Source organism: Apis laboriosa, unplaced genomic scaffold, assembly GCF_014066325.1.
Source record: "Apis laboriosa isolate Shangri-la unplaced genomic scaffold, ASM1406632v1 scaffold34_cov151, whole genome shotgun sequence".
Classification (NCBI taxonomy): Eukaryota; Metazoa; Arthropoda; class Insecta; order Hymenoptera; family Apidae; genus Apis; species Apis laboriosa.
Genome location: NW_025222928.1, coordinates 9,018,241 through 9,042,305, shown reverse-complemented (window position 1 = coordinate 9,042,305; position 24,065 = coordinate 9,018,241). Strand labels below are relative to the sequence as shown.

Here is a 24,065-nt window from a genome sequence, read left to right as displayed (position 1 = left end):
ACTTAAACATTAAATATAAATGTACAATTTAAATGCATATAGTACCTAATATACATGAAGTATATCATACAACTCATAAGAGTCCTGTATTAATGAAAAAAATACTTGGCATCTTTAGTATAAATATGTAATCAGGTACACAGTCTGTTTTGGAAAATTTTATATAATTCTACATTATATCGAGTCAACAAATTTAGTACATATGGCACATCAATTCCTTTTGACTAAAATATATTTCAGTAACTAGCAATTCTTAACTAGCAATATTTTTTAACTTCAATAATTTTATAGTTATAGTTTAATAGAATTGAAAAAAGGAATTGAATTGACTGTTTTTATCGAATTAAAATAAAATGAAATTATAAAGATATTTTACTATGATTCGATCTACATGAACTTAATAACTGTGATGCTAGAACATCTAATATTTGTAAATTTAAGTCTATATTAATTTTTTTTATTTCATAAGAATCAAGTAAATACTTCAAAATATTTAAAGTATCATCCTCACCAAATATTAATTTTATGTCATTTGGAATTTTAATTAATAGCTCTTGTAACAGTCTTTCTTTTAATGTTAATGGTTCTTCAGAAAATTTAGTTTGTACAGTATGAAGTGATATATTACTCAATTGATCGGAAATTCGTAAAGTAACAGCCTGTAAATTAAACACATTCGTAATTGAACATAATAATAATTTTTTGTAATAGTAAAACATAATAAAAAAATATAAATTATTACTTGTAATATAGATTCAGTAACACTTCCAAATAGTAATTTTATCCATCTAACAACTGTTTGTTGTTGTAAGGCATTATTACTTCCAATTCCTGTCAATAATTCACAAATAAGATCTACAGCAACACTTGTTAATATTAGATGTGAATCCAATTCGTCAATATCCTCTAAAAATAAAGATAATTTAAAATTGAACTTTCAAAATACTTAATTTTTTTATAATATTTACCTTCATAAGAACTTTTTACAATTTCCCACCAATTAGTTAATAATGCAGAATCATTAGTACTTTCCATTGAATCAACAGCTTCGTAAGCAGAATCCACACAGGAGTATTCGGTTCTTTCAGTTATTAACTTTTGAAATTCTGTTGCTAAACTTTTCTATTAAAATCAGATGAAATTTTTATATAAAATTAAATTATTTATAAAATTTATGAAATATAAATTTAATTAAATACACATAATCTATTTAATATTAAATTTATTTACCGATTTAATATCCTCGACAAATCTCCATGGAATATCAGCTAAAGGCATTAATGTAGGTAAGGGTACATTTTCTTCTTCTTGTTCAATTTCAAAACCTGGAACAACTGTTTTTAAGGTATTAAAAACTCCACTTACTGTCTTAACCAAAAATTTATCAAATCGTGGTGCAACTATATCCGCCTTTTTATTAGCATTACTACTTGGACGTAGAAAATGTCGTAATTGTGATGGACATTCGTTAGCCAAGCGTGTAGTTAAAGTTTTCAAATAGTTTTCTAATTCAAGACGACCGCCTTCTGGTAAAACCAAATTTGACATAACAGATGCTAATTCTGGAATCTGTAAAATTTATATTATATAAAATATCAAAAAATATTTCACATAATATTTCAATAAATGATAAATATGTATAATGAATATTAAAATTACCTCTTGTAAACTAGTATGTAACTGAGCAAAATCACGATATTGTCTTCTAACAGTAGCAGTTGTAGTTTCAAATAAATCAACCCCGCGTTGTTCTATATCATCAAATTGAATACAATAAAGTAACTGTTGTGAACCATCAAGAGCTGTATGAAACTCTGTCCATGGAATGGATAAATTTGTAAATTGACTACCTTCATATACTACATAAGACTTTTCTTCAACATGTCTAAAAAATATAATATATATTTGATTTTTTTTTATAAAAATTTAAAAATTATTACTACTCACAAAGGTGTATTCACAGTTGATTTTTGTTGTAATACAGTTCTAAGTCTAGCAATTGTTGTAGCAAAATCTGTAGGTTCTTCATATACAGGAGATATTTTATCTTCTTCTATTTCAGAATCTACCTCTACCATACTCTGACCCCATAGACCTCTATGTTCTGTAGCTAAATTATGTAAACGTAATGTAGGTCTCCTATCATTTATAGATAATGAGGTATTTTTATGCTCAATTAAAGCTTCATTAGATGACTCAGATTTTGATTTTGGTAGTGATCGTGGAATTAGAGCTGCTGTTGCAGATGTTATACCATCTCCTAGAGCATTAGATATAGCTTTCTGAAATAATCATTTCATTAATTGAAAATAATGGTAAAAAAATAAACAAAAAAGCAAACATTTTGAAATTATGAACATACTTTAGTGAATTGTGAATATACATTTTTTTCCTGTTTATTTTGAATTTTGACAACTTCTTTTGCCATTGGTTGTAATAAATCTGACAAATTTTGAAATAGCCAATGTGGAGAACTTATTGTTTCAATAACTATTAATAATCTTTTTGCTAAGATAGATAATAAAAGTTTACATGGCAATGAACTTGTTAATTCCCACTGTAAAAATTCTTGTGCTAAAATAGTAACCATTCGATGAAGCATATGCTCTAATACTGCTACATTACGAGAACCAGGATGCAAATATTTAAATGCTTCCTCTAAATTTGGTGCAGTTCCTTTTTCTACTCTTCGTAATGCTCTATAATATAATTCAATCATTAGGTTAAATAATAATTTACTTTATAAATATTATTATATATGAAATTATATATTACCTGTGATATTCTTTTAAATGTAATAAGAACACATTAGACAGCTTATGAGTAAGTTTTATTTTGTCAATTAAACTGATTTTATGAAATAGTTTGGTCAATAATTTTTTTAATAGTTCTTGTGCTTCATTAGGAAATGATTTGTCATCACTGATAGATTTATACCAAACTTTAATGCATTTTAAATTTATTTCCTTTACTAAATTATGTATTTCTACTGTTCTCTTCTTTTTTTTATTGCTCGTTTCCTTTTCATTAGATATAGCGATCATTTTTTCTTTCTGTTTTTTATGAGGTATTTGTATAGAATTTATATTTTTATTTATCTTTACTTCATTTTCAGATTTATTTTTACATTCATTTTCTTTTTTATATTCATATAATTTCAAATTATTTATAAACTTTTCATATAGCCAATTATTAAGAAATTTTATATTAAGTGGACTATTAGCTTTTAATGCAAGTTGAAATAAAAAACAACTGAGCCATACTGATAATATTATAATAAAAATAGCCCATAAGATAGAAACATATATTGGTAATGGTGTGAGACCTGCCCATTCTTGTATAATTAAAGATAACAATGCACATAATATACTTAAAACCAACAATATCTGGTTCAACCAGCTCATTGGTATAACTTTTCCCATTGTAAAAATAATATAAGAATATTACTTTTAACATTACATTTTGTGCTAATATAATATAAATCTGTAAAATAAATATTTTCATTATTTTATAAATTACAAATATCAAAATTATGTCAAAATGTTATAAATTTATAAATTATATTAATATAAATAATAAAATCCTAATGATAATATGGAAAAATTTATTTGATAAATCCTTTTAATGAAAAAACATTGTGTCACATAAAAATTTTGTATCTAAGAAACAAAATTCATATACAATTTTACTTTTTATTTAGAATTATACTTAACTGTATTAATATTTTAATAATTATTTATAAAACTTACCTATATCCCTAAAATATTCCTATATTACTTGTATTGACATATTGACATATTTTATACTGTAAGTTCGACATTTTTTATTCTCTGTCGAATTGGATCATCAAATTCTTTCGCGAACATTAGTTGTTTCATATATACACATTAATAGTCACAAATCATTAACTAATAAGCTTTGAATTTATATGCACCTGAATTTTTATAAACATTTTATTTTTTTTTTTACTAAACGATAAGACATAGATTACATTTAAAAAAGAATGGCTATCTCTTTGTCACCGCGTGATTATCTTTGCTTTACTACAATATATAGACAGTAATAATCATTGTATCTAAAGCATAAACAATATTTTATACAAGATATGTCAAAATATATATAAATATATTTATCACATGAAAAAACATGTATAAGTATTTGATATTGTGATTATGAGATTAATTATTTTTATTGATAAAGAAACACAATATATTCATATACATATATATATAAGAATAAATGCTTATAATGATGACGCATAAACAAATATAAAAATACAGAAAATATAAAAATACAAACTGTATAAAGATTATGATTCTTCAATTTTTAACTTCTATTTTAATTTCTATTTTTATTATTTATCTATATATTACTGTTTGTATTTATGCGTTCATAAGATGAGTTTAATATTTGATTAATTTTATTATCTTTTTTGCCTAGCTATTGATTAAAAATCTTGACAAAAATTATATTATATTTATGTTTTTATAACTCGGTTTAGGAAGATATATTTATATATTTTGTACATACACAGAATATTTTTCTATAAATTGCAGTTTTATATATATTTGTATATATTTTATTATATATAAATTAAAGATACATACATGTATAAGCAAATATTTCTTTATTATTCATTTTTATATCATATATTTTTATTTAAATAACTTTTAAATTGTAATTAATTAAATGTCTTTTTTTTTAATTCTTTCCTTAATTGTTAATGAAATATATATTTTCAATAAATTATTCTATAATATTTAAACTTATTAAAAATTTTTGATTAGCGCCATCTCGCGTTTGAACACCCAAAGCTCCGATTTGTTATTAAGATAGTAGAACGTATAAGGAAGTATTCCAAGTTATAAATAAGAAAAATAACTTCTCAGACGTCACACGATTTCAAATCTTTTTGCATGTTATATTAGTAACAAGTCGGACCTTTGAATAGTCAAACGCAAGATGGCATTGATCTTAAAAACGTTTTAGTAATTACCTTTTTTATCAAAGTGTCACAGATATCATTTTAAAAAATTATTTCTAAAAAGAAATAAGATGGCGCTGATTCTTAATTCTTATTTTATTTTATTCTAGCTTTGAGAAGTGTTTTTCATATTTAAAAGATGGTGTTGATTATCAATTCTCATTCTATATTTATCCCTCTTCCACTATTTTTTGTATAAGTATTTATGTATTTCATTTATGGCATTCTGAAGATGGCGCTGATTTCACAATTTTTAATGTCTCTATTCTTCTCTCACTATTTACTTTCTTTACTTATGTTTACTCTTGGCACATTGATAATAAAATATAGAATATTAATTGAATACATTTTATAATTTTTTTTTCATTTCAATCTATTTTATTCTTTAATGTAAAAATATTATTTATACAATGATTTTAAAATATACATTTTAAGACGATGACAGAACAAAAAAATATCTGATATATGATGCTGATATTTTGAATTAACATTAATTCAACTAATAAATATAATAAAAAAAACATAATTTATATATATCTGTGTTAAGAAATATTATAGAAAATCTAAAAAATAATATGATGAATGCAATATCAGTGAACATAATTGATAATTAAATTAAACAATAATCATTATATCAATATTATCATCAATCAAGAAATCTTACTTATCATATGATAATAAATTTATTCGTTCTTTCAAAAGTTGAGTAGTTAATAAATTCGAAAAAATTAATCTCTTGTATATTATAAAAAATATTACAAAGAGTAACTAGAAATTATTCATTCAAATTAAAATACGATAATAATTAAATTATATATAAATGATTCGGGAATTTATTAATTAAATCATAAATATTCGCTGAGTAAGCAAAATAATTTATCTTCTAGCATTAATATTTTCAGCGCATATCCAAAGAAAGATGAAGTGTGATAAACTTATCCTATTGCACGTTTACCCCATGCAGATGCACGCATGCATGCATATACACGTCCTAAAGAGTGCAGGCGCTAATTTTAGTCGGTGAAGTGTCAGAATAAGCGTAAGTCACCCGGGGTCCTTGTAAGGCTAGGAGGTAATCCCGGGGACCCTCGGCATGCACTCTTCGATAGCCACAGTATCCATGTACTCAGCTACCGGCAACTCTATTTTTGCTATTTCTTTATTTGTCTTACAATTTTATCATTCGTCTCGAATTACAGGTTTTTCTTTGAAGAAAAGTCTGTAGTTGATCGTTTTAGAATTCAAAAAGTGTATATCGAAAATGCTATGTCATAAGGACACAAATCTATTTAATTTTTAAATATGATTACCATTGAAAAGAGATGATTTTTTTGGAAAGAGAAATTTTCTTTTACGAAAATGATATTTAGATGAACGAAATTAAGATGCAAAATATATGAAATGAAATAAGAGAATAATAAGCGAAGTTTAATTTTGCGCATATTAATAAAATTAAATCTGACAAATGAATCTTAGGAAAGAACAGATCAATTCAATTATTATTATCCGAAAAGATTTGATCTAATTGATTTATAATTTTATTCTTTGTAAAATATTACCAATAAACAGAATGTGGATTATTGATTTATTTCTGATTATTGATTATTAAGATTAATATATTATCAATTTTTAATATAAACTATTTTTCGTTTTGAAAATTTAATTTTTATATTATATACTTACGTTATATACTGTTAATTTTATTTAATGGAATAACGAGCAGAAAATTTATAGAAACATAAAAAATTATAATGATTTTTCCTAATTACTATATAACTTTTGGCCTGTCGAAACAGATAAAAATATGGTTACTTGAAATTGCACCAGATTGGCCGGTTGCCAAAATACACTGTATTCGTAGATAAATGTCATGAAAATCCAAAACACTAATTTTCTTTAATTTCTTTGTCTATAAAATCGCAATTTGTTCCCGTCAATTATATCATCTTTTTGAGTATTTGCCAGAAACTAACACGTGCGATAAGGTTCACATAATCCGACATCGAATTATTATATAATACAGTTTTATTATCATTAATTATATGATATAATAAGAACAATACGCCAGACAGCAATATGAGCCGACGTCGATGCGCCTGGTTATGGTTTTTCCATATCGTATACTTCACTCTCGTCCATTACCACCCCGTGCGTATCGCAAATGCCAAATTACGTGCGCTTACGGTTTTCAAGAAAGCCTTTGTATCCTGTGTGTGTATGTGTGTGTGTGTCTGTACGATACATGTAAATCAACGTACACAAGTTTACAAGATCTAGAAGGAACTTGTTGCAATGATCGAGGAAAATTATTATCAATAAATTAATTAACGTTAATAACAAACAGTCGTGTTGTACAAACTAAAAAGTAAATTACAGTCTGATAAATGTGTTGAATAAAGGCACTTTAGTAATTTCTCTTTCCCAAACCTTATCTTTCCCCCCATTCTACCTTCTTCTCTCTTTTTTCTTCCCCTACAATTCATATATTCATATTTAAGAGGATCACGGCTCAAGAAACGTGACCATGAATAGAAAAAAAGAAAAGAAAGCAGGTGAAAATCATGAACCCTTGTATTGAATGCAACACCTTAGAAGCACTTGCGGTGTACGATGCCGGGGCCGGACTCGTCGTACTCCTGTTTCGAGATCCACATCTGTTGGAACGTGGACAGGGAAGCCAAGATGGATCCACCGATCCATACGGAGTACTTCCTCTCAGGAGGAGCGATGATCTTGATCTTGATGGTCGACGGGGCCAGAGCAGTGATTTCTTTCTGCATACGGTCGGCGATACCAGGGTACATGGTGGTACCACCGGACAGTACAGTGTTGGCGTACAGATCTTTACGGATATCGACGTCGCACTTCATGATGGAGTTGTACACGGTCTCGTGGATACCGCAGGATTCCATACCCAGGAAGGACGGTTGGAACAGAGCCTCTGGGCAACGGAACCTCTCGTTACCGATGGTGATGACCTGTCCATCGGGCAACTCGTAGCTCTTCTCGAGGGAGGTGCTGGCGGCCGCGGTGGCCATTTCCTGTTCGAAGTCCAGAGCGACGTAGCAAAGTTTCTCTTTGATGTCACGGACGATTTCTCGCTCGGCAGTGGTGGTAAAGCTGTAACCTCTTTCGGTAAGGATCTTCATGAGGTAGTCGGTCAAATCGCGACCGGCCAAGTCCAGACGGAGGATGGCGTGAGGAAGGGCATAGCCTTCGTAGATGGGCACGGTATGGGAGACACCGTCTCCCGAGTCCAGGACGATACCGGTGGTACGACCGGAAGCGTACAGAGACAGTACGGCCTGGATGGCGACGTACATGGCCGGACTGTTGAAGGTCTCGAACATGATCTGGGTCATCTTTTCGCGGTTAGCTTTTGGATTCAAGGGAGCCTCGGTAAGTAGAACTGGATGTTCCTCGGGAGCAACTCGTAATTCGTTGTAGAAGGTATGATGCCATATTTTCTCCATATCGTCCCAATTAGTAATGATACCATGCTCTATAGGATACTTTAAAGTGAGTATACCTCTTTTACTTTGAGCTTCGTCTCCTACGTAGCTGTCTTTTTGACCCATACCGACCATCACGCCCTGGAATAATTATTGAAAATTTTTTGTTTGATGCTGCAAACTGTAACGTAGAATATTTATTGTTTCAATGGCGTACCTGATGACGTGGACGGCCAACAATGCTGGGGAAGACAGCACGCGGTGCGTCATCTCCAGCGAATCCCGCCTTGCACATACCGGACCCATTGTCCACGACTAGTGCCGCAACATCATCATCACACATCTTGGTTGGTTATTAATGTTAGTTTCTGTAGAAATTTAATTAAATATTCGAAATTAAGCGTTTCTTGTATATATATATTTTTAATCATTCACAACTTTCTGTTTTACCAAGTTATTACATGTAAAGATGTTGAATCTTTTTATTTCTTTGTAAATTTAATCTTACAAAGAAAACTTTTGTAAAAAAAAATATAATATTAAAAATAAACAGGAATAAATAAGGAATAAATAAATTTCGTTTATGAGCTCGTGTCATGAAAAATATCAATTAACACAGTTAATAAAATTCCAAGATTTTTAAAAAATGTTAATTATAACAAAATAGATAAATATTCGTAATCTAATTTTAAAACAAAGGAATCCGTTAATTTAGTAAAATATGTGGTTATAAAAATTTGTTTGAATTATTAATTATTATTGAAAAATTTCATCATAATTATAAAATCGATTAAATTAATCTATATTCTAATTATATCAAATGATTTAAAAAAAGTATCCAATAGTTTGTTAAAAAATGAAAAGTGTCTATCAAAGTTAGCAATAACGACGAACAATTAGAAAAGCACTAGCATCGTTATCACAATTCGTAGAATGTCACTTCACAATCAAAATATGTAAACATGCAAGATCCTGGAACGAAAAAGTATTCGATCATTCAATCTCTCAACAAGGTTGACACCGTTTTCCATTTCACGAAATCACTGAAACGATACGAATTACAGTTTGCGAAATTTCGGTTACGATTCGTTACGTTTCTATGCACTGTTTTCCATTTTCCAAGGACCAAAGCAATCATACGCGAATAACTTTCGTCTCGACCATAGCGATCGAGAAAAGAAAGTTTATCGGTATAGTAGTTCGGACCACATTATAGCGAAGTCATGAAGTTACGATATATGTCAGAACTAATGTTTTGACAGATCTATGGCCAGATAAAAATCTTAAAATTTCAGAAGCTCGAAAGGCATACAATGTAATACAATGCATGGATCTTTAGTACAGTGTGTCGCACTTGACTCAGTCGGTATCGTTGTCTAATAAGTTTAATTTACAATCATGCGATATGGTGACTCGTATTATTTACACTAACACGGTCTAATTGAATAAAAACTAAGAAAAACACTGATTCGATTTACCGTTCGCTAATTACTCGAAAGATCGGCAACAGTCGCTTAGGGCGTACGTCGTGCAAGAGACCGAGAGCGGCGAGTGGCACAGTGCCGGCTCTGTGGGGTCCCTTTATCCATATCGGTTCGCAGCCGAAAATAGCGATCCGCCCCTTAGATGGAAATCTATCGTGCATTAACACTCGTCTCGGCCCGCCGCCACCACCTAGTCCTTAGCCGCCCTAACCGTGACGCCGAGAGGGAGAGACGCTGTGCGTCGCGACGAGGCGGCGGCCGACGGCCCCCCAATCCAAATAAGGACTCGTCACACGCCAGGGCCGTCTCTCACCGGGTGCTAATCGAACAAGGGTCGAAGGGCATCGATTTTTAATTCGATTTATCCTTCGATTTATGTTCGATCATTCTCGTTCGATCATTCATGAAAAATAGAGTTCACTTCTGAATAATTTCAACACGGTGTATAAATATATATTTGTTCTTACGTTTGAGTTCAAAAAGTTTAAATTTAAATATTAAGAAGAAGTTGTTTTTTAATTAATTAAAAACAACAGTAAATATCACATGTTCAATTTTTATATATTAAATTAATAACAGTTTATAAATAAGTGAACTTAATAAAGTTTATAGGTTAGATTTATGCGTGGATAGCTTTTAATAGGCATGAAGTTTACGAGTTCACGTGAAGCGTGCTAACTTGTACTTTACGAAAGAAAGATTCGATAAAGTTAAATCTCTACGTTTGTGGTTTGTGATGTTAATGAATGAATTTTAGGAATGTGTTATTTTTAAATTGTTGTAAGTTGAAGAAATATGCATCCGGTTAATAGCAGGGAGCACAACATAATTTAACCTATAGGTATGCATGTAAACTATGTAAAAATAAAAAAGTAAAAGCGTATATCTATTAGGATAATAAAGATTAGAATATTAAAACAAATTGATCGATTTCATTGATTCGATTAATATTAATTTAATCTCTTCTATTCCGATTGATTTTAATCGTATCTTCTAATTTTATAACCTATCATTATTTCATGTGATTAAATCTTATTATTTCATTTTAATATTCTATTGCCAATTTTTAAAATCTCCATTAAAAAACAAACATTTACATATGTTATGATTAATGAAAGCTTCGATTATCATGACAGTTTCATTTTACAGTTGTCATTCTACTCATAAAATGTATATATTCTTCGCATGTCGCAGCGTGCCAACAATAATAATCCTGATTATAGTCGGAACGTGATGTCATTTTTAATGCTAAACGATTTGAATTTTATGGTTGCACATCGGCGAAAATGATTCGATCAAGCCAATCGATGAAAGGCATATAGAATCAAATTATTGAACGATTAGACTGCTTTCTATAATTGGGAATGCACAGGGCGACTACGTAGCTCGAGCCACCACCGATCCCCTCCACCTTTTTGCAGAAGCTACTGTCGAACCGTGCGACCGATTCGCGGATTCGCATTGCCCAGTTTCAACCCCGAAACAGCACATCTTTCTCGTAAACTTTCACACGAAATCCTTTACACTTATACGGATACGGTGATCGATCTATCGACAGTTTTACAAGTGATCATGCTACGAGATGACAATCGATGGAATGTTCCAAGGTAATGCAATTTTCATTTATAAATTATGAGTTGATTATAATTAAGTTGTATAATTAGAAATTATCTTTAAATAAATAATAATATAATTATCGATTAAATGAAAATTATAACCTAATAATCTAATAGGATGTAATGTACAGATATTTTTATCATAAATGTTAAAAATCATTTCAATTATACGTGTATCATAAAAATCATCAAAATTTTAAAAAATTAATTTTTCTATTACATTCTCAAAAGAATGAATTAATTTCCTTAAATTCTTTCTTTTACAAATATGAATGCATAACTGTAATATAAAATGGAATAAATTTTGAAAAATTATAAAATTTTCTTATTATATACCTGAAAAGTATAACTAGATATATTAAAAAAACATAGAAATGGAATAAATTTTGAAAAATTATAAAATTTTCTTATTATATACCTAAAAAGTATAACTATGATTATATTAAAAAAAGGACAAAATTATAAATATAAAAATATAGTAAGACTGTTCTGTTTTTTAAAAATATTTAAAAAAATTCCAAAATTTATATAATTAATTGACGTCATAAATTTGCAGATAATATGAAGCAAAAACACAAGCACAAACACTCAAAGTGTTGATTGAAATAGAGGAGAGAAAGCCAAGAAGGAAATATGTTTTTGAATGAGCGTGCATCTATTTTTAATAAATGGACTACGAAGCTTATGATAAGACGCAAAGAAGCCCGTTTGCATATCCTGGTAAATTTTGATAAAGAAGCAAATTATTCTTTCGCATTATTCAGTCCATGCATGGTAGGTCAATGTACACTACTACCCCTCCCAAAATATTACTTATGTTCGATACATTAGTATCGGTTTTTAGATTTTTTATATGAAAATTTTAATAAACAAATTTTTTCTAGAACCCCGTTAATAGTTAAATCTATTACTCCTATTTTTTATCCTATTTTTTAAATTTACGCAAAATTTTTATCTAGTAAAGCTATCAATACGAATGTACAATGATTGATGGCTCGCCCTCTTTTTTTTTTTAATTCATCCTTAATATTTACAATGACCGAAATTTGTAAATGCACGATTTTAATGAGAAACGATCCGATCTGCACCTTATTATAACATATTCGACTCATAAGTGTGAAAAATTGTTTCTATTAAAACCGAGAATATATATTTTGATTTGATCGGAAGGAACAATTTTTAACAAAAAAAAAAAATAATAATAATAACAATATTCGAAAAACATAATAGATTCATAAATAAACCGAACTTTAAAATATTGATATTCAGGGAATCGTAAAATGAAGAGCACCGTTTTGATTAGTTGTAAGAATATAAGACTGATTTATTCCGTAGATGTAAACTTATATACAAAAGATGACGTATATATTCAGACAATGTTCGTCGGAAAAAATCTCACCGCCACGTAGAAACAAAGCCGATAGAAACGAACTAACGGAAACGCAACTAGACGAAGCGGTACGGCAGTGAACGGTGTGTTTTTGGGAAAAGGTGTAGCAATAACAATATATCGATAATAATAATAATTTGAATCGAGCATAACTGCTTAGAAGCACTTGCGGTGAACGATGCCGGGGCCGGACTCGTCGTACTCCTGTTTCGAGATCCACATCTGTTGGAACGTGGACAGGGAAGCCAAGATGGATCCACCGATCCATACGGAGTACTTCCTCTCGGGGGGAGCGATGATCTTGATCTTGATGGTGGACGGGGCCAGAGCAGTGATTTCCTTCTGCATACGATCGGCGATACCAGGGTACATGGTGGTACCACCGGACAGTACGTTGTTGGCGTACAGATCCTTACGGATGTCGACGTCGCACTTCATGATGGAGTTGTACACGGTCTCGTGGATACCGCAGGACTCCATACCCAGGAAGGACGGTTGGAACAGAGCCTCTGGGCAACGGAACCTCTCGTTACCGATGGTGATGACCTGTCCATCGGGCAACTCGTAGCTCTTCTCGAGGGAGGTGCTGGCGGCCGCGGTGGCCATTTCCTGTTCGAAGTCCAGAGCGACGTAGCAAAGTTTCTCTTTGATGTCACGGACGATTTCTCGCTCGGCAGTGGTGGTGAAGCTGTAGCCTCTTTCGGTGAGGATCTTCATGAGGTAGTCGGTCAAATCGCGACCGGCCAAGTCCAGACGGAGGATGGCGTGAGGAAGGGCGTAGCCTTCGTAGATGGGCACGGTGTGGGAGACACCGTCTCCCGAGTCCAGGACGATACCGGTGGTACGACCGGAAGCGTACAGAGACAGCACGGCCTGGATGGCGACGTACATGGCCGGACTGTTGAAGGTCTCGAACATGATCTGAGTCATCTTTTCGCGGTTAGCTTTCGGATTCAAGGGAGCCTCGGTGAGGAGGACGGGGTGTTCCTCGGGGGCAACGCGGAGTTCGTTGTAGAAGGTGTGGTGCCAGATCTTCTCCATGTCATCCCAATTGGTGATGATACCGTGCTCGATAGGATATTTCAAGGTGAGGATACCTCTCTTGCTCTGAGCCTCGTCGCCGACATAACTGTCCTTTTGACCCATACCGACCATCACACCCTGATGTCTGGGTCGACCTACGATCGATGGGAAGACGGCGCGGGGGGCGTCGTCTCCGGCGAAACCGGCCTTGCACATACCGGATCCATTGTCGACAACAAGGGCTGCTACTTCGTCGTCACACATTTTGTTTCTTCTTCGATTTTAATGCTCTGTAACAAAAATTATTATCCCTCGTTATTCTTCGTTAATTCTCTCTTGGTGCGAGAACGTCTTTGCATACGTTGATATTTTTACTGTCGTCATAATATAATGATCTTTTTAAAGATCTATTTGTTATTGTCCAATGTCATTGTCGAATGTATTTCTAGTTCTCTGTGTTTACGCTGATTCATCGTGAAAATATGTCGGAAATTCGTGACGTGTGATAAATATATTAGGTTTAATAAATATATTAATTAATTTCAAAATTCATTTAAAATTTTTTATATTTAATTAAGAAGAAATCGATTTTATGCGATGAAAAATATCTATAAATTATGGAAAATGATTAAAAAAATCGTAAAATCTTTTTGAATAACTTGTATCGATCCAAATCTTCAAAATTCAAAACACGATCTACGTAAAGATATTTAAACGCAATATTTTCTAAAACGGAATATAATAACGAAAAGAGAAAAGAAAAAAATTCGAAATAATTCTTAACGAACGAAACGCAATCTTTAATTATATAGTCGAATATCATTTAATCATAACATGCGAATATACAATAGTAAAAGACGAAGTACGCGTAATAGATACGTAACGAAATATAGAATCACGTAGTACGATGAAGTTTTCGCGGAAAGCGTCGATGCTCGCCAGAATTGACCCAGTTGCCTATAAAACGATAGGCAAGCGGCTCCGGCGGCGTCGCGCCACTATTTCGGTGCGCCGCGACGCTAACTTTAGACGTACGGCCGACGGACGATCCCTAATAAGTGCAAGCGACGATTATGGTGGGCAACACCGTCTCCGCTCGCCGCGGCTCCTCCACGGACCGTGATGAGGGATAAAGCATAACGACGAGGCGCGCGTGTGCCAAAATTATGCCTGCTGCTTCACAAAAGGACGAACAACTTTACACACGGACAAAGACCTCGAATATGTATATCTAAACACGATGATAGATAGGCCATTCGCCCTGTAAGCGTATTTTTGGCACTCGTGATTAGCTGGTTAGAAGAATTTTTTGATTTCTTCGAGGGGAAAAAATCGCGTGCGCCATCATTTACGAAAAGATTGGTCGAAAACGGATAGAAAAACAGAAAACATTTCTTGCGAAAGTTTGTTTACTGCTACGAATAATTTTAAAAATTATAGGAAAACTTTTTTTTAATACTCGATATTCTGACTTACTTATATCTTTTATAATATAAAATAGCAAATTATGTAATATGAGTAAGTAGATTTTAAAATAGATTTTGTAAATATGGAGAATGGATATAGATTGTAGAATCTTGATATCCGATGATTTATTTCACTCTATGATTCTAACGATAAGTCTCATGAAATCTTTTATGATGATTCAATAGGTCTTTTATTCTTTATATTAAAATTAAATTTAATTAATAAAAACTAAATATAGTAGAAGTGTATGATATTGGATACTTTCGGTTAATAATCTTTTAAAAAGATTTATATTATTTCCAATTTTATTAACTAGATATTAATAGATCGAAAAAATCGAAAAAAATAATTATTTTAATGTTTTAAAATATTAAACTTAATACGAAAGAAAATAATAATCGAAAGGTTAATCTATATAATAAATATTGAAAAATATCTATATTATTACTATAATTCGAGATCAAATATTTTTATTACTTTTCTCTCTTTAATATACGAACGCAATTAACTTTCGATACTATTTCAGATACGAGACACCGGAAGGAAACTCGACCGCTCCCTTAAAAGTCTACCGCCACGCATCCGAAGCTTTCTTCTACTCGAACAATCGATCGAAATGCTTGACAATGGAATCGATCGCAAAGATATGGAATATTATACAATGGAATCGATTGGAATCGAATCGAATATATATCGATGTATCGATATGGACGATACATCGAAGGATTGTCGAAAGTAACCGATAGTATCCGATAGATGGAGAAATGGATCGTTTTCCAGAGAATAGTTTTCTACGTACCGTGCACGGGACAGAGTTGGAGTGGCGTCTGTGCCTCCGGAGCGTCCCGACGTCGAATATATGCTCTCGTCACGACGCCCCCGCATTCTCGTGGGATGGTGGTTGCCCGACAGGCACGAAAAAGGCTTGCCTCGCGTGGCGTCGCGACGCTCGCCCAACTAGGCGGCCCCAGGCCCTAAGCGGACCGAGGAAAATGCGCCGTTTTGAAAATCTTCGATAACGTTCCTTCCTGTAGGTACTTCTTCTGTCATTCGAATTTTTTTCTTTTCTTAATTATTCCTTTCGTCACCAGAGGGTAGCCTTCTCGCGAGTTCGTTTCTGAAAAAATTTAGCCATTGTTCCTTCCTCTCCTATTTAGGAAAGAGATGATAAATCAGTGATTATAGATCGAATTATTCGCGAGATCGAAGAATTCGTGTTGCTCTTAATTGCTTCTTTTTCTTTGTCAAACATATTCGTTTGATAGTTAAGTTGAGAGTATATGTGAGGTTAGTTCTCGAAACTACCGATATACGAAGCGAGTTTTGGTCTTGTTTCGTTACGGAAGTGGATTTTCTCTCGTTTTGTTTGAGACCAAAGTGTCGTACATAACGTAAGAGGTGGATATGGTTTGCGTGGAAAATGATGGGGATGGAAAGTGACAGCACTGATTTATCTTGTGTGCAAATAGATTTCTGAGTAAATTTTCAGTGAGCTTGCTCTTAGATATATTCTTCAAATTCTGATAATGTTTCAAAATTCTCTATTCTTATGATAAATGTCTTTTAAATGGATAAAAATAAGATGTTAAAAAAAAAGTAAGATATATTAAGTAATTTTAGCAAAATCGTGATTCCAATTTAGAATACGGTGAACGTATCAAGAATTTTCAATATAACGTAGACTATTTTATCATGAATTTCGTTTGTATTCTACATTTAAGCATTTATTATTTTTTATCCATAAACTTTGTTTGAATTCTTTAATTAAAAAATTATCTTTGCAAACAATTTGTCATTTCGATAATTATTGCTTATTTATTACTTTATCTCATTACTTGTATTTCATTTCTATAAACTTTTACTTATATTTCATGTCTATGAATTACAATTTTTTTCATTTTGTACACTTATCGTACTTATCAATACGTATTATCTATTTCAAAAGTCTCGTAATCTTTGATCTAAAATTTTCTTTTCTATCGCTATAAAAATTTTCTTCAACGTTCATTTAATCTATCAATGCGATGCTTGTTCTCTTCTTTTTCCCAGATATCAGAGGTAGGAGGAATATTTTGAGATTACGCATCTGGACTAAAATAAACCTGTAGATCTTTTATCGGTCAACTATACGTTTATCGACGGAAAAAGCTTTCGAGGAATGTAAGAAAGATTCTTCTTTAGCGAAAACTCTCGATTTTCAAGATTCGAATTTTCAGGATCGATCGAACTCCCCCCCCCCCCCCAAAATGAAGATTTTGATTTTTTTTAAAAAATATGTCCATAAGGTTGGAAAAAATATATATATAATGGAACTGTTCAAGAGTAAATTAGTCACAATAGGCCAAGGTCATCCACGGTTTGTTCCACATCATAATAATAGTTATTTTAAAACTACTTGAATGTCACCTTTTCTCCGCTCTCACAGACATATTCTTCGGTCTTGAATATCGCGAAGAAAGCAGCAATTTTTTTTTTTACGTAAAAAGCACGTATAAAATATATAGAAATAAAGATTAAGAAATAAAAATTCGAATATTTGATAATAATTAATTATATATAGAATTCTAATGAAAACGAGGATTATGTTAATGCTTGCTCTCGAAAGATATTTCGGTTCTTGATCGCTTATCTCCTAAACTTATTTATAAGTAAATTCAATAACGATGACGCGAAATACTTAATTTAGCACGATGCAAAAGAACAACGAAATTTATATGTAAATTTTTTCAACGTTCAATTTCTAAATATCTATATATATATATTTTTATGCAACGATTTACGTTACAGGTATTTCATCGATATACTTAAGAATATAAAGAGATGGAGGAATATAAAGTGACGATACAACTTTGAACAAGAATATGGAATATATTAGAGAGAATTAAAAACGTCGGTTATATACCAACGCATTGGAACTAAAGGATATAAATAATGGTATGAGAAAATGTATATTTCATTTCACTTTTTGATATATCGTATATAACAATATATATACTTTATAATATTTACAAAATAAATTAATATTGATGGTGAATTCGATTAGGAAACTAAGAATAGATATAAGGCATATTTAGTTAGAGGTGCAGGAATCTCGCGTGAACAGTGAAAAAAGCGCAGCTTCCCACGAAGTTGGTCCAATTCCTCCTGAAAATTCTGTTTCTTCCTTTGCGTGTCCAGAATGTCCCTTTCACGGTCGAAAGATGCATTTGGTAAGTAAGATTAACCGATTCTACCATCGTTCACGAATTTTGTCCCGATATTGAACAAGGATTGGCCACTCGCGAGCGAGCTCTGTATCGAGAACCAACACCTTTGCCAGCTTCCTCGTCCAAATGAAGTGATAGATGAGCATGACTTCGTTAGCCATCCCACGGACATTAAGAAGTCAATAGTGTCAGATTGTCGTGGCACGTCTAGCATCTAGATGACCACAACGATGAATATTCGATGAGATCTAATGATGATCCATATAACGTGATATTTCAGTAACGTTGCTTTATCGCAGCATGATAATTTCTTAAAGGAAACCGATGCTAGATCATATATTCGATTTCCTCCAAGTCGGTTAATAATTCTTCGATATTTATGCGACGTTGCTATATCGTCGACGATACTTTTAGAAGCATTTACGGTGGACAATGCCAGGGCCGGACTCGTCGTACTCCTGTTTCGAGATCCACATCTGTTGGAACGTGGACAGGGAAGCCAAGATGGATCCACCGATCCATACGGAGTACTTCCTCTCGGGGGGAGCGATGATCTTGATCTTGATGGTGGACGGGGCCAGAGCAGTGATTTCCTTCTGCATACGATCGGCGATACCAGGGTACATGGTGGTACCACCGGACAGTACGTTGTTGGCGTACAGATCCTTACGGATGTCGACGTCGCACTTCATGATGGAGTTGTACACGGTCTCGTGGATACCGCAGGACTCCATACCCAGGAAGGACGGTTGGAACAGAGCCTCTGGGCAACGGAACCTCTCGTTACCGATGGTGATGACCTGTCCATCGGGCAACTCGTAGCTCTTCTCGAGGGAGGTGCTGGCGGCCGCGGTGGCCATTTCCTGTTCGAAGTCCAGAGCGACGTAGCAAAGTTTCTCTTTGATGTCACGGACGATTTCTCGCTCGGCAGTGGTGGTGAAGCTGTAGCCTCTTTCGGTGAGGATCTTCATGAGGTAGTCGGTCAAATCGCGACCGGCCAAGTCCAGACGGAGGATGGCGTGAGGAAGGGCGTAGCCTTCGTAGATGGGCACGGTGTGGGAGACACCGTCTCCCGAGTCCAGGACGATACCGGTGGTACGACCGGAAGCGTACAGAGACAGCACGGCCTGGATGGCGACGTACATGGCCGGACTGTTGAAGGTCTCGAACATGATCTGGGTCATCTTTTCGCGGTTAGCTTTCGGATTCAAGGGAGCCTCGGTGAGGAGGACGGGGTGTTCCTCGGGGGCAACGCGGAGTTCGTTGTAGAAGGTGTGGTGCCAGATCTTCTCCATATCATCCCAGTTGGTGATGATACCGTGCTCGATAGGATATTTCAAGGTGAGGATACCTCTCTTGCTCTGAGCCTCGTCGCCTACATAACTGTCCTTTTGACCCATACCGACCATCACACCTTGATGTCTGGGTCGACCTACGATCGATGGGAAGACGGCGCGGGGGGCGTCGTCTCCGGCGAAACCGGCCTTGCACATACCGGATCCATTATCGACAACAAGGGCTGCTACTTCGTCGTCGCACATTTTGCTGCTTTTCTACCGTTTTTTTTTTTCTCTGAAAAAAATATTTACAATCGCTAGTTTGAATATCGAAATTTTATTATATACGTTGCATAAGAATAATTATTTTTCACTTGTTCAGTAAAAAAAGAGAACGAATAATTCGAAAAAGAAATTTCTTCGATATACTAATAATTCTATCTACAATTCAAAAGAATTCGAATTTTTCACTTATTTTTTCTACTTCACCCGATTCACCCTAAGAATCTTCCGCACTCGATAAAGTACATATCCATTCACGTGACAATTAGAAAATTCTAAAACCTATCGATTCTTTTTTTTTTTTTTTTTTTAATCACTCGTGTCACCACAAAGCATCGATCGATTATTATTACACCACGCGTCTTCCTTCGAAGCGTCTCTATACGAGTATACGAAATGGAACGTTGAAGAGAGTTCTAATAAAGCGAGAATTTCGCAGAATTACCAACCGTGGGGATGAGTTGTGAATCGACGGGCGGCTGAGGAGCGGCTGAGGCTCGAGGGCGTCGCGACGCCAGATATAACATCCGCAGCGTACGCGACGCTACCGAAGATGGGCACGCGGGACGCCTCCAGGGCTGGCCACCGCCTCTGCCCACGCGAAAGCTTCGCGTGACGATGTCTGCGGATCGGACACGCCACGAACCAGGAAATCAGTATAGCGCCAATGTCAGAATCTCAGGCAGAGGGTGGATAGCGATACGAATTTGGACGTCCCTGGCCGTCCGAGAACAGCGGTGAGAATTATATGGCTGCCTCCCACCGACTCTCCAACCTTACCCAAGTAGCGCATAATCGTGGCTAGAATTAGTTTCTACGTTGATCCATCTGTCGATGGATATTCGTGATTTCCGTTAGAACGATTCTCAATATCCGATCGAATCGTTTGTTTCCTCCCCCTATATAACATCTTTTATGCACGAGCAAATTCGATTTCGATCGATATTTGAAAAATCTTAATCTCGGATTTATTTATGATTCGAGGAAGCAGCCTCCTTCTACCACGCTTCTCAACGGGTCACTGGCTCATGCGGTAACCAAATCGAGACATTGATGAGGAGCCACTTGAGACATCAAAATGATTTAATGTAAATCGAGGATCTTGTTAAAGAGTCGATTAATCGTGACTAAATGTTAAGTTGGTACATGTCAAAGGAGCATGTAAATAGCATAAAGTTATATTTTGAAACGTAAAAAGTTTGTTAAATAATATTCTTCTAATTTGTATAGGTACGTAATAATTATTAACGTGTTTACATTTGCGTGCTTTCGCGTTGTAAAATTGTTGTAATGCTGTTAAAACACGTACAGGAAATTTTGTTTTAGTTTCGAAGGTATAAGCGAGTAATAGAAAAACGTAATTGTTTATCGTGTTAAATTTGTTACACTCGTCATATTGTGTACGAAAATACGTGTGTGGAGTAATGGCGCGTTATTACGTAAGATGACTCTCTTCCAAATCAGCAAATTTTCATAATTCGAGCAAATATATATCTCGTATACATTTTTGAAAATTTATTGAAAATAATTCTAATTTTTTTAACAGTTTTGATTAATAGCATTACTTGTTTTTATCGTCACTTGCGTGAATGTGGCAAAAATTATGTATAAAAGTGTAAAACTATTATTGGAATTATTAGTGGAATTTTTGCCACTATTAATAAGGTATCTTTTATAATAAGATTCACTGTTCTGTTGTGTCTGACTCATGAAGGATGCATTTCACTTATTTTCAACGTTCATTGTCAGTGAACACGGTCAAATTTTCATCGTCCTTTTATTTTAAATATCGTTCAATATTTTTTTTTTTAACATACGAATTATGATTTTTAATCAATTAAAATTACTTCTTTTACTTACTTTTTCTAATAAAAATTATCGAAATTAACAAATTATAACATGAATGTATATATTAGTAAAAATTATAGAAAATTGCCAAATAAAAAATTTAATTCGTCATTATTGAGATTTATTAAAAATCATTGAATTATATTCACAAATCTGATTTTAGTAATTTCACGAATAATGCTTTTATTATATCGAGCGTGCTATTTTAAGTATAATGTATGTACTTATATATATACGATGTATGTATGATGGATATAACTGCAACATTTCTGCAAGATATACTCTTTTACGTGATATTAATAAATGATATTAAATTATTAAATATGTTAATGATATAATTAATTTGATAATTATATAATTATATAATTTGTTGCTAGTTTCTTAATCTCTTAAATTGAACGTAAATAAGGTAATGTGTCTTATCGGAACAAAATTAATTTAATATCTTTTGACATTCAATTTGACAATCATCTATTATTAGTATTAGAGTAACTTATTAGATATTTTATTATATAATTTGATATTTTTTGATAATTCAATTACAGTTATCGATATACTTGTTACATATATATTTTATATTACATTACAAATTAATTTTAATTTGCCATAATAGTAAAAGAATTATAAGCGAATATTGTTTACAAACTAAACCGATAACTTGAAACTCTTTGCATAATGAATCATCTCTCACGAGAGCAAACAATTTTAACATTATTCCTTCATTATGTATACAAAGATAACAGAACTACTTATTAAATAAGCAATAATTAGGCAACAATAATAAGATAAAAATTATTTTTAAACGATATTGACGAGTTTTCTATAAATCCACTGTATAGCATATTATATCATATTAAATTTTTTATCTTCTTTAATGATACTCTTTTACAAATTTTTACCTTATCCAAAATATCAGTATTTAACAAAGATAAAATTATCTTATCCTCGTCTGATCAATAAAAATTAAATTAAAAGTATAAATTCTCACGATGATCTCAAAAATTATAATTTTTAGAAAAAATCATTTTTCTAAAATCTATATATATATATATATCAAAAATTTCTTCGTCATTAGAAAATAATTGCAAAATAATTTTGATTTCTTTGTTCCATTCTAATGGAATAAATTCGTAGTTAATGGATGTCAGACAACTCGATTCATAAGTACAATTATCGTCATATTACTTATCATGGTTACGAGACTTTTTACTCTTCAATTCACGTAACGAGAGCCCTTGAAATGAGTAACGAATATGGAGGATGACACGTTCCCGTGGAAGTGTATACGGAACGGTGATTGTCCGAGCGAGAGTCAAAGAAAAAAACTGGAGGACATTAGAGCAAAACATTCGATGCAAGGACACGCTCGTTGTTACGAATCGAGAATGTAAAACTTGTTCGTCGGATGAAAGAATGGGATGAGAGTTGGTAATGACAAGCAACTGAGTCGTCAATTTCGACCAATTATAAAAATGATTGACAAAAAAATCAATCAAAATTTGCTTATAAAACGTTTAATAAAACGTTTTATGACGTTTCATTATTATCGCGAAACTGGATAATGACGAGGAAAAATGGAAAAGGAACAACAAATGTGTTCAATAACGAATCGAGTGGTATATGAAAAACTGATTTGATAATTTGTGTATCTTAAGTTATTGTGAGAAAATAATAAACTGTTCATTGTGATTTTTTCAGAAAATTGTAAATGACATATTATTTGGTGGATTTTTTTTTTTAATAAAACTTCAATTTCAAGACTCTAGCATAAAGATAATCGGGAGTTAAATTCAAAATCGAGATCTATGTATATATCAGTATACTATAAATATCAAAGACAAAAAAAAAAGGCAAAAGGATATTTTACAATTCCCATACTCAATGAAAAATGATAAATTCATCGATTCATCGAAGAGCAAACATGATCCGGCACGAATATATTGTAAACGTTGTTCTTACTGGAGAAAACATTAAATCGAAAGAGTGGGGGTAATGCATAAAAGTTAGACGTATCTCATGATTCGACATCACTCGAT

General features: G+C 32.8%; 4 protein-coding genes and 1 long non-coding RNA gene across 6 annotated transcripts; 1 reads left to right on the top strand and 4 right to left on the bottom strand.

Moving 5' to 3' along the window:
* Positions 1–219: 219 nt before the first annotated feature.
* On the bottom strand, positions 220–4,005 carry LOC122715022. The gene is made up of 9 exons (XM_043936887.1): positions 3,750–4,005; positions 2,776–3,483; positions 2,363–2,699; positions 1,948–2,282; positions 1,660–1,885; positions 1,231–1,569; positions 969–1,122; positions 743–906; positions 220–659 (listed from the first exon to the last, which is right to left on the bottom strand). Exons 2-9 carry the CDS (start codon positions 3,420–3,422, stop codon positions 360–362), a joined length of 2,502 nt encoding a protein of 833 aa, XP_043792822.1. The 5' UTR covers positions 3,423–3,483; positions 3,750–4,005; the 3' UTR covers positions 220–359.
* A 2,986-nt stretch (positions 4,006–6,991) lies between these two features.
* Positions 6,992–10,056, bottom strand: LOC122715301 (actin, muscle). Its single transcript, XM_043937386.1, has 3 exons — positions 9,915–10,056; positions 8,654–8,804; positions 6,992–8,577 (listed from the first exon to the last, which is right to left on the bottom strand). Exons 2-3 carry the CDS (start codon positions 8,777–8,779, stop codon positions 7,573–7,575), a joined length of 1,131 nt encoding a protein of 376 aa, XP_043793321.1. The 5' UTR covers positions 8,780–8,804; positions 9,915–10,056; the 3' UTR covers positions 6,992–7,572.
* Positions 10,057–10,389: 333 nt separating this feature from the next.
* On the top strand, positions 10,390–12,422 carry LOC122715304. 2 transcript variants are annotated; one of them, XR_006346811.1, is made up of 3 exons: positions 10,390–10,761; positions 11,342–11,527; positions 12,093–12,422. It is a non-coding gene; the product is annotated as an uncharacterized LOC122715304 (long non-coding RNA). The 2 variants fall into 2 exon arrangements; XR_006346810.1 differs by having other exon boundaries at positions 10,428–11,527.
* Positions 12,423–12,944: 522 nt separating this feature from the next.
* On the bottom strand, positions 12,945–16,352 carry LOC122715303 (actin, clone 205-like). The gene is made up of 2 exons (XM_043937388.1): positions 16,216–16,352; positions 12,945–14,239 (listed from the first exon to the last, which is right to left on the bottom strand). The coding sequence occupies exon 2, from the start codon at positions 14,211–14,213 to the stop codon at positions 13,083–13,085; it is 1,131 nt and encodes a 376-aa protein (XP_043793323.1). The 5' UTR covers positions 14,214–14,239; positions 16,216–16,352; the 3' UTR covers positions 12,945–13,082.
* Positions 16,353–18,917: 2,565 nt separating this feature from the next.
* On the bottom strand, positions 18,918–20,860 carry LOC122715302 (actin, clone 205-like). Its single transcript, XM_043937387.1, has 2 exons — positions 20,631–20,860; positions 18,918–20,194 (listed from the first exon to the last, which is right to left on the bottom strand). Exon 2 carries the CDS (start codon positions 20,161–20,163, stop codon positions 19,033–19,035), a length of 1,131 nt encoding a protein of 376 aa, XP_043793322.1. The 5' UTR covers positions 20,164–20,194; positions 20,631–20,860; the 3' UTR covers positions 18,918–19,032.
* Between the last annotated feature and the right edge of the window lie 3,205 nt (positions 20,861–24,065).

What these genes read in the sequence shown, in the direction of transcription:
- LOC122715301 (XM_043937386.1), bottom strand. Translation starts at nt 8,779, where the DNA reads ATGTGTGATGATGATGTTGCGGCACTAGTCGTGGACAATGGGTCCGGT. An exon ending in TTGGCCGTCCACGTCATCAG is followed by an intron (nt 8,578 to 8,653) that starts GTACGCCATTGA and finishes TAATTATTCCAG; the next exon opens with GGCGTGATGGTCGGTATGGG.
- LOC122715303 (XM_043937388.1), bottom strand. Translation starts at nt 14,213, where the DNA reads ATGTGTGACGACGAAGTAGCAGCCCTTGTTGTCGACAATGGATCCGGT.
- LOC122715302 (XM_043937387.1), bottom strand. Translation starts at nt 20,163, where the DNA reads ATGTGCGACGACGAAGTAGCAGCCCTTGTTGTCGATAATGGATCCGGT.
- LOC122715022 (XM_043936887.1), bottom strand. Translation starts at nt 3,422, where the DNA reads ATGGGAAAAGTTATACCAATGAGCTGGTTGAACCAGATATTGTTGGTT. An exon ending in CATTTAAAAGAATATCACAG is followed by an intron (nt 2,700 to 2,775) that starts GTAATATATAAT and finishes ATTATATTATAG; the next exon opens with AGCATTACGAAGAGTAGAAA. An exon ending in TATATTCACAATTCACTAAA is followed by an intron (nt 2,283 to 2,362) that starts GTATGTTCATAA and finishes TGATTATTTCAG; the next exon opens with AAAGCTATATCTAATGCTCT.